The sequence below is a fragment of the Manis javanica genome, chromosome 3, assembly GCF_040802235.1.
Source record: "Manis javanica isolate MJ-LG chromosome 3, MJ_LKY, whole genome shotgun sequence".
Taxonomy (NCBI): Eukaryota; Metazoa; Chordata; class Mammalia; order Pholidota; family Manidae; genus Manis; species Manis javanica.
Window position 1 is genome coordinate 46,903,686 of NC_133158.1, and position 9,930 is coordinate 46,913,615.

Consider the following 9,930-nt stretch of genomic DNA (forward strand, 5'->3'; position numbering starts at 1 on the left):
TCCCCGTCATGGGTGAGACTGCAGCTTCGGTCCAGCTACCCTAGGCCCTGGGAACAGGCTGAGGAATAACCTTACAGTGTCTTCTGTGTTTTGTTTTTGTATAGAAATGCCTTTAAGCAGTAACTCCCACTATGCTGTATATTTTCGTGTAACACACAGTTTCCTAAAATACGTTGACTGATGCGTCTCTCTGAACATCATCCCACCGACCTAACCTCTCCTCCTCTGGCCTTCCTCCAGTACACCCTGCGCTGCGACGTGAGGCGGTCTCTGCTGGCCAAGGACTTGACAAAGACCTGTGAGTTCATCGTTCACTCTGCTGTAAGCTGCACCTGGGGGCTTGGTGCTTAATAACAGGGTCTTTGGTGGGGTCTGCGATCCGACCCGACCTCCAAGCTCGTGAGGTACCCTGGTGCCGTTTCCGGCTGCCGGGAGAGACGCCGACTCCTGGGTCAGAGGCAAGGGCCCCCGTTGCTCCCACACAGCCAGCGTTTGTGTCATTCCCATGGCCCAGAGGCCCGCAGGTAAAGCCCCAGGCCCAGGTGGGTGCCGCCCCTCCAGGGGTTGCACCTCAGCCAAAGAGCAGTGACCTGGGGAGCCCTCTTCTCGATAGCAGGCAGCAAGAGGGCCTGTCCTCTGTTTCAGAGGGAGACATCACCTCCCCTCTCAGGTTTGCCACAGCAGCCACAGCCCAGGGAAATGGCCCAGCTCAGAGCCCTCCACACTGGGCACACCCACAAGGACACAGGGGATGCTCAGGGCCAGGGGGGGCTGCTTCTCCCAACACCTTCTGCTAATATTCTGCAGTGACAAAATGTTGTTAAAAATGTCTTTCACGTGCCAACCTAGGGAACTGGATCACCCTCCCCCACTGCCGCAGGCGACTGGGCGAACTCAAGCTGTCATCCCCTGCAGCCCATCCGCATAGTTCCCTGCTCACCACACAGAACCTAGCAGTGGCTGGCAGTGCCACCCTAGGGGTGGCACATGGTGACAGACACTCATGCCCACAGCATTGGACTCCCTGTGGTGCTTGGGCCTCTCTGGATCCTGATTACAGAGCAGCTTCAGGCCTGGGCCTGCCTTCCCCAGGCCGCATGTGCCCACCTCTGATTCAGGGCTGGTCTCGCCCCATTTATCCAGTTCTCTCCTTGAATAGCTCCCTAGACTAAAGGTGTGGTACATCTGGCTTTGTTTTGGTTCTGAGAAGTCAGCAAAGTGGAGTTCCCGGAGGCACCTAGGCGCACAGAGCCTGGATGTGGTGCCTGAGCAATGCCAGAGCATGTGGCGAGGCCTGCAGCTGCCAGGGGTCCCCAGCTGACTCGGGAACACCGCTTCTGAGGGCCTCCCGGAACCAGAAGAGACTTGTGCTCCAGGAGCACGCGGGCTCCAAGGGCTGGAGGCCGTGTCCGGCACTGCCCAGACTGGGCAGACAGCAGAGCCACCAGCTTTTCTTGACTGTTTGCTTAGCTTAGCCTCTAGCCTTTCAGGCATTACAGGGCCTGGCATCCCAGAACCCCACACATATCCCCTGGGTCTCAATAAATGGGGGCTTGTACAGGTGAGGCAGGTCAGTTTTTGTGGAAAATTTGCAATTACATTTCCTTTACACTATTAGGAAATGTCCATGGGTATCTTTTTGTAATAATTAAGTATAAACATGAAGACTTAAAGCTTTTGTGGGTCATATCAGCAAGATCACTGATGTCCTTTACATAAAACATTTTTGAGACTTTGCAGGACTTCTGACACTTGCAGTTTCTGTTATTGAATTTTTAATAATCACAGTGTTTCAGTGTCTCTTATTGAGAAAACGTGTAAAATATGGAAATGGTTATCTTTTCTGGAAGTTATGTGATTTGCTTGGATTTTTTTTTTTTATGTGGATTATTCCCTAAAAGGGGCACAGCCTTGTATGTCCTTAATGAAAAGAGCATCCAACTCTGGGGAAGAATGAGGCCAGATCAGAGTCCTGCTGCCAGCCGTGCAGGGGGGCACGGACACAGTGGTGAGGGGCTTCATCCCTCCCAGCAGCAGTTTGTCAGCTCAGCTATTGAGAATTGTGTTCTTTGGGAATGATTGCATGAGAAGGTCAAGCCATGACCTGTAGTAGGCAAGGTTTATGTCCCTGTCATTGCTGTGAGGACTAGTCTATTCACTGAAGAACATGTTCATGGACCTAGTAACAAGAATATTCCTTCAAATATGCTTTCAGTAAATGTGTAAACTTGGCAGACTGTTGCATTCCCTTCCTGCCCGCGGCTCCCCTGCCACCTGCTGTAGTGGCGTTTGGATACCAGCCCCTGAGTAAAAGACACAGGCAGGCCCTGGTGAAGCATGGCCGTACTGATGGATTCTGCAGTTCTGTAATGTGGAGGTGACTGCTGTTAACTGAACGTGGTAACATGTATGGTTATTTCCTTCATAGGAGTGAGTGGCTCTTCCAGGTAGACCGTCACACAGCTGAGCGGCCGATAACCCGGTGCTGGAGGCAGGCCACCTGGGCTGAGGCTCGGCTTCATTGGGAAGCCATCGGAACTCCCTGTGCATTACCTCCCTCCTCTGTGACCGGCTGCAGTAACGGCACCCACATCACAGACGCTCTGCTGTTAGCTTTTGCACTAAGACATTTAGAATAAAGATCCCCAATGATACTGCTCTTAGGTCCCATATGTAAATCCTGGACCTGTAAGGGACCTGAGAGATCACAAAGTCTGCCCTCCCTTTACAGATGAGGAAGCTGAGTCATGGGGGATGAAGAAATCTGACAGAGCACACGTTGTTTTTGGCAGGATCCTGCTCTTAGTACCAAGTTCTTCCTGGTTTATTATGCTGCTCTCATTTCTTTAAAAGGGAAAAGAAGTCTGACCCAAACTCTTGGCCCTCAAGCACCTGACTTTGGTTTTCCCTCCTGTTTCAGCCTCAGAAGGGGAAGCTGACTCCGAGTCCCGTGGACTTCACCATCACACCTGAAACCTTACAGAATGTCAAAGAGGTAACAAGCCCATACCCTCCAATGCCAGGGGTATTTTCTTAGTTACCAGATCCCACTGACACACTGTTGCCTGATTGTTCTTAATTTGTATATCAAGTTGTCAGCAAGAGGAAATTTCTGATTACTGTCTGTACCCAAAATAGTCTGTTTTCAGTTTTGATTTCTTTTTAAACTCACTAGCTACTTAAAAGAATGTTTTTGAAAACTTTCTAAGGCTCTGTGTTTGTAATTCTTTTTACTGTCTTTTACTTACCGTACTGTACTGTTCATTATTTTTACTGTCTTCTCCCCGTGGTGGTGTCCTGTGCTTGGAGACCCTCTCCCGCTGTTACCCCTGCTGCCTGGCCTGTGGCCATCCCCTCTCCTTAGAGGGGACAGGGCCCTTCTCCCTTGCTCTGCTCAGGCATTCTGCTCTCTGGACCCAGCTGATTAGAGTCAGGGTAAAGGTGGGTTGGGAGCCCTGGGCACAGGAGGTTTTTCAGCCTTGTCCCTCAGGAAGCACAGAGGAGGCAGGGGTGGATGATCGGGAGCCTTCGGCAAGCCCCCCAGGCACTCTTCCCGCTTCTGGAAAGCACGCAGCATCCATGGGCCAGGTTTTCCCCTCAAAGGAATCTGAACTTTGACTGGAAGCATTGTTGCTGAGATCTCCCACCGCCCTGATTCCACCGACCCGGGGCCGTGAGGACAGAACTACCCCGTAGTGTCCCAGTTAGCCCCCTTGTCACTTACATTGGTTAAAACAAGTTTATATTACTTACTTCTAAGGAATCTAAATTATACAAAAATAGGTCACAGACATGGTGAGGAAGAGGTACTGAGCTGAAACAATTCCATTGCAGGTGTCTCTTATAAGTGGGTTTTTTTTAACTACAATATTTCTTAATAGAAGAATTTAACCCATTCTTTTTAAATGAATAATCACAGTGTTTTATTGTTAATTAACAATCACTGTTGGATGTTTTATTTTATCATGCCCTACTCTCTGGTATACTTTGCTTTTCTTCTGTCTTTAGTCTGATTGATTAGGTTGTGAGGGGTTTTTTTTTCTCTATTACCTTGTTTGTTCCTTTTTTCCTCTAATGTCCTATTTCTATTTTCCTAATAGTTACCCTCAGATGTCAGAACATACATAGACACTTGCAAGTTTATAACAACAGAGCTGAGAATAAATACCTTCTCGCAGAAGTTTTGTCTGGAGACAGCTGTTGATAGTTGACAGTTGAGGCTGTTCATTAAGTTGACAGAAGTAGGTTCTGTTGTAGCTTTTCCCCATTTGGTCCAACAGGGTCCCAGTAGGTTTTATAAAAGTTACCCAATTTGTTCTCAGTTTTCCTTTGTACCAGAATGGTATTCGACTAATTTCCCCTGCCGCCTAATGTCCATTTCTGTTCTGTTTTAGAGAGCCTTGCTCCCCAAATTTCTCATCAGAGGACATCTCAACTCAACCAACTGTGTCATCACGCAGCCATTGATGGGGGAGCTGGTGGTCGAGAGCTCGGAGGCCGCCATCAAAAGCATAGAGCTGCAACTGGTCCGTGTGGAGACCTGTGGTAAGGGTCCCCCAGGGTGCGGTGAAAGTCAGGGCACACCTCTCGATGCTCGTGTATGTGTGTTTGAGAAAGTGAAATATGGAGGGAAGGGACCGGGCCGCTCAAGAGTCCTGTAGAGCAGATGGGAGAAGCAGGTAAGTGTGCAGAGCAGATGCCCATGGAGTCGAAAGGGGCGTGTTTGGATGGTCGCTGTTTTCTGACCCCGTGATGCTTCCTCTCTAGGGTGTGCAGAAGGATATGCCCGCGATGCCACGGAGATTCAGAATATCCAGATCGCTGACGGGGATGTTTGTCGGGGCCTCTCTGTCCCCATATACATGGTCTTCCCCCGGCTGTTCACCTGCCCGACGCTGGAGACGACCAACTTCAAAGTGGGTGAGTGCACTCAGCCTTGTGGCCGCTGTGCTCTCCCGTGGGGGGCGGGGCCAGCAGAAAGGGCCACCCAGCGCCTGGACAGACACGGGGGGCTGCTTGGGTCCCTACTCAGCGCTTGATCCTGCAGTCACTCGGGGAGCTCACCAGGATGCTGCTGGCTGGCACAGAGGGAGGCCGGGAGCCCCAGCCTGGGAACTCCAGCGTCACGTGGGGAGACAGCGGTGACCGTGCCCCTGGGGCCAGGCAGGCGATGACATTGCCCTGTGAAGGGGGCTGACACTAGGGCACACTGCGGTGTGCTCGGGGAGGGCGGGTGGCTCCTCTGACAGGCCGGCCTTGAGCCGAGACCCAGAGTGGGGCGATCCAGTGTGAACATCAATCTACCTGAAGGCTTTGCTCCCCGGTGTGGGGTGTCTTGGTCGTTTTCCATGATCACATGGGTAGATATTTTGACCACAAAATCTGAATCACTACAGACACAGTGCTTTCTCCTGCTTTTTCTCGCTTTTTATATCATGAATATTTCCATAGCTTTAAATATTCTTATGAAATATTTAATGATGCATCCATCCTACTGAAATCATCATGCTTATGAAGGTCATGGAGGGCTCACCCCCCACTACAAAGACGCACATGGACTTCGCCCTCGGGGCCACCACATTCCGCAAACCAATGAGGGGACCACAGACAGTGTTCCCGGGCTTTCCCGGATGGCCTTCTGAGTCATACCTGAGACTCAGTGATAAATACATGTGATAAGGGTATGTGGCAATTGCTTCTGCTGTTAGCCTGCTTCACTGAAAAATGGGTCCTAAGGCCAACACGTTGTATTAATGCCATACTCCCCCTAAATCTTTTACTGTGTGGTGGTAGGATTAGTCCAGAGGGAATCCTTGTTTCTTTAGTTAGATTGTGACTTTACTATAAATACTCCCACATAGCGTAGCTTGGGCAGCACGGCTTCCTCAGCTGTGCATGCGCCGTTTGTTTAGCAGCAGGAGGGGCCGTTGCATCTCGCTCACTGAGCCCTGTTCGGGCCTTTTTGTGCCTCCAGGTGAGTGTGAGCGTGAGTGTGAGCGAGGGCCCAGATCAGCACCAGGGTCAGGAGCTCGGGGTGACGATTGTGGGGCCACTTATGTGCCTTCTCTGAAGCGTGGCCCTGGGGTGAGGGTGAAAGGCTCAGGATACCCGTGTCAGCAACAAAGAAGGCAGCTGACTCGGCTGCTCACCCACACACATAAGAGGGCAGGGACACCTGCCACTGACAATACCGGGCACACCTCACCCGAGCTTGGGTACCTCAGTTCTTCTCCACAACCGTGAATACAGTGACTCTCGAACAGGCATTGTGTGCCCAGACAACACCAGAGGCACCGGGCCTGGAGGGAGCGTGGGGCCCAGCCCAGGGCCCCTGCTGCTGCGTGTCCTGTGGGCAGTGCCCCGTGGCCACCGGCTTAGTAGCCCCTGGCACTCTGACATACTGTCCTGAAGGTGGTGTTTTTACTTCCCAATACACTGATTTTAAGTTGAGAAGGAGGACCTTTTCTGTTGATTTCTCAACTTGATTCTCCTATGTAAACTTCGATAAGGCCCCAAAATGTTCCTTTTGCTGTGTTATACATTAAGCACCTACATTCTTTGCATGCTATCTCTTATTTCATTTAGAAAGTCTCCATATAACATTTAATGCCTCCGGCTTTTCCATATAAATAATGCCCTCCATCCATCAGCCGATACCAGTAAAGCTCTTGTCAGTGTTGACTTTAGTCCAGTTTGGGGCTTGGAAAATGACAGACACTGTTAGTTAGGAAGTCCCCGCAGAAAAGAGGTGGCATGTGGTCATCATCTGAGCGCCAAGCCTCTTGTGGTCCCTGGAGTCGCTGTAGTGTAGCCAGCTGAGGTTAGCCTCTGTGGCTTGGGCTGGGGGTCGGCACTTCCAGGCCTGGCCGTGGGAGCAAGCCCCACATCCCGAGTTAACATCTGGGCATGCCCTCCTCACCTGTACTGACCACAGGTGACTTCAGGTGCACGGTCAGGCCTGAGGCCACCCTCCAGCGGGAACCCACCCGAGTTAGGGTGCCTGCACAGAATGGCTGTCTCTTGTAGCTGCCCTGCTGAGTGTTCTGTGCTGCGAGGAAAACCCCCAGCTCCCTCATGTGAGCCATCTGTGCCTGCTGGATGCCTCTGTCCACTCCAGTGACACTGTGCTCCCTCCAGTGGGGGACAATGAGGCAAACAGAAAGGGCGAGCAGAAGGCCCGGGGGCCATTCTCAAGCTGGAACGATCAGAGCAAGCAAAGACGCGGGACGGCCTATGCCACGCGGCTCCCGTCGTGGCTGGTGCTGGGCGGAGGCGGACAGCCGCGCTCAGGGACCCTGTCCTCAGCACCCTAGCCAGGTGGGGCCTCGGACGAGCTGAGCCAAGAGCCCTGCACAGCTGAGCTGCCTCAGGGTGAGGCCTGCCCCTCTGGCCCAAAGCTCCCCCCTCACACACCCCTTTCCCTGGGGTCAGCAAGGCTCACCCACAGCAGCTACAGAGCCAGTAGACAAAAAATCCCGCCTACTAAAAGGTAAGAGGGGAGTGTATAAACAGGTGTGTCAGATAAACCAGGATCCCAAAGAGCAGCAGTCACCCTTGGCTGTTACTCACGTGTTTTTCACTGGGGGTGGGAGGCAGACCCAGACAGCTGCGGGCCTGCTGTCCATTAAGAACTGTGGGAAATGCGAAGATAGAGCAGAGTACAAATGGAAGTATTCTAGAAGATTCTGTCTAGTGAAGCCAGAGGACAGGACTGTGTGGTTGGGGAGGCCGCTGCCTCTCTGTCCCAGGCAGGAAGACAGATGTACTCAGAGGAGGTGAGGGAGGCCCCGGTCTTTCCATCTGCACCGCTTCTGGCCGCAGAGGGCATCACGCAGGGTTGTGGCCCCGGCGCTCTCCTCACCTGCAGAGCTGCTGCGCCCCTGCAGGGATTGGCATTGGGTTCGCTGCGGGGGCCAGTGAGCATGACACCTGTTCCTTCTCTTCTCAGAATTTGAGGTCAACATCGTAGTGCTGCTTCATGCGGATCATCTCATCACGGAGAACTTCCCACTGAGGCTCTGCAGGATGTAGCCCAGGCGCAGGGAGCGCGGCCCAGGAGGAGGCCAAATGGCAGTGCTGCCAGTACCCGACCTCTGCGCAGCTGGAGCTGGCAGTGTGCACCTGTCTTTCTGTGATTCTGTATCAGCGTGCAGCTGACCTCTCAGCTTTCCATTGGTCTTCTTCCTCATGTTCTTGAGGCTACGGCTTCCTGGGGGCATTTCTCAGACCTTTCAAAATTCCTTAGGACTTCTTAATGTTATTGACAAGATCACTCCTCAGAGAGCAAAACTTGACTTACTGCCCTTTTTAAGGGTCAGTGAAACAGTTGCAGCAGCAGTTTGAGCTTTGCTGGAAAGTGAGATCCTGGAGACTAAAGGACACCCCCCATCTGACCAACGGATGTCACTAGGACTCCCGCAAGGCTCCTGTGCAGGACGGCCACACACGCACTCGTCACTTCAGATGTTCGTAGGAACTGTCCAAGGAAGGATGCAGAGTTGCGTCCACTGGGAAGGGTGGCACTTTTTCACCTGGTTCTGTAGTTCTTTTATAACATATTTCATGGTGACTGCAAAACCGTTAGGGAACTGGAAGAAGGAGTTCCATGCCCCACGGCAGTGAGGGGTTTAGTGACGGCTGGTGCCAGAGAATTTCCACAGCTGCAGGAACTGGTGGAGAAATGGTGCTGGTGATGGAAGTGGGAAATGCATGTCTGCACCTGTTGTTGGGTGGGCTGCGAATGGCAGGAGACCTATGCCCAGGGTGGTAGGTGAAGCCCCCTGTGCACTGGGTGGTGCCAGGAAAATGCTCTGGACTGGATGAAATTGGCCTGCTTCCACCCACCTGTGGGGCCAGGGTTTGAGCCCAGGGTTTGGGCCTGGAGCCATTTCTCCTCAGCCTCCCACTGTGGTGCAGTGTGTGATGAGCCCGTTGTGACATTTCTTCCTGCAGATCCTGCCATTATTCCTGTTGGTCCACAGTTAACAAGTCCGCAGAAATACGCCCTGTGCTCTGCACACTACCTGACGGCGCCTCCACCTGGGCAGGCCTGAGTGCAGGCAGCAGCCCCCAGACTGTACTGCCATTGACCGGGGACGGCATGTGACATATGACCTCACACTGCTTTATCCTAGGGCTTCACAGTGAAATAGATGCAGTGGACTCATGGAGTCATTTAAAAGTTGATTTCCCAGAGAATGCATTTCTGGTTTATAAATCTCCTTTTACATTCATATGACAGTAGTAGTTATCTGTCTTTGACAATGTATTTAGAGTAGCAAAAAACAAACCACGCTTTCTGGGAAATTTCAAAGGTAGAAATCATTTTTAATGAAAAAAAAGCTAAATGAGAATTTTAGGGAGAGCATTGGGATGTGTATTACTGTATAATTCCTTTAGTAAACCGTGTATGGATTGAAGTAGGATGAGCACTCTCTTTAAGGAGTGATTATTACCCGAGGAGCTGCCCAGCAGCTTCATCATTTTGTTCAACCCTCAGGAGCCAGACAAGGTCTCCTGGCAGGCCATTTCCTTCTTCGTGGCCAGACACCTCCACCGCCGGTTACTAAGGAAAAGGCAGAGGTTTGGGTGCCTTGGGCAACAGCCACCCCGTGACGACCCGCCGCCTGGAGCTGGGGGCGTCCACTGTCAGCACGTGGGGCTGTCAGACTCTCCACTAGAGAGGAAAGGATGTAAAGGAAGGGTCTGGCCTGTGACTCTGAACCTGTTTTGTTTTGGAAATGCCCGTTTAGGCAGGAACGGTTTTGGCCATCAGCTCTGGCAGAAATGCAGCTTGGCTCCGGCAGTCGCCACATTGAGTTCCAGTGAAGGTAGAGACAGAAGTCAGAAATTAGACAGAAAAACACTAAAGCATCATCCACTGGCTGATGTCCTGGGCCACCTGCTCTGGTAGATGGTGGGGAGGTAAAA

At 52.0% G+C, this 9,930-nt stretch overlaps 1 protein-coding gene across 4 annotated transcripts in view; it reads left to right on the forward strand.

The window, feature by feature from the left end:
* Positions 1–9,423, forward strand: part of VPS26C (VPS26 endosomal protein sorting factor C) — a 39,409-nt gene extending 29,986 nt beyond the window's left edge. For all 4 annotated transcript variants that reach the window (XM_017656896.3, XM_037014770.2, XM_037014771.2 and 1 more), the window contains 5 exons: positions 241–321; positions 2,921–2,995; positions 4,395–4,545; positions 4,768–4,920; positions 7,949–9,423. In XM_017656896.3, coding sequence (XP_017512385.3) covers positions 241–321; positions 2,921–2,995; positions 4,395–4,545; positions 4,768–4,920; positions 7,949–8,031 — 543 coding nt within the window. In that variant the 3' untranslated portion in view covers positions 8,032–9,423. The remainder of the gene's footprint in view (positions 1–240; positions 322–2,920; positions 2,996–4,394; positions 4,546–4,767; positions 4,921–7,948) is intronic.
* Positions 9,424–9,930: the final 507 nt, after the last annotated feature.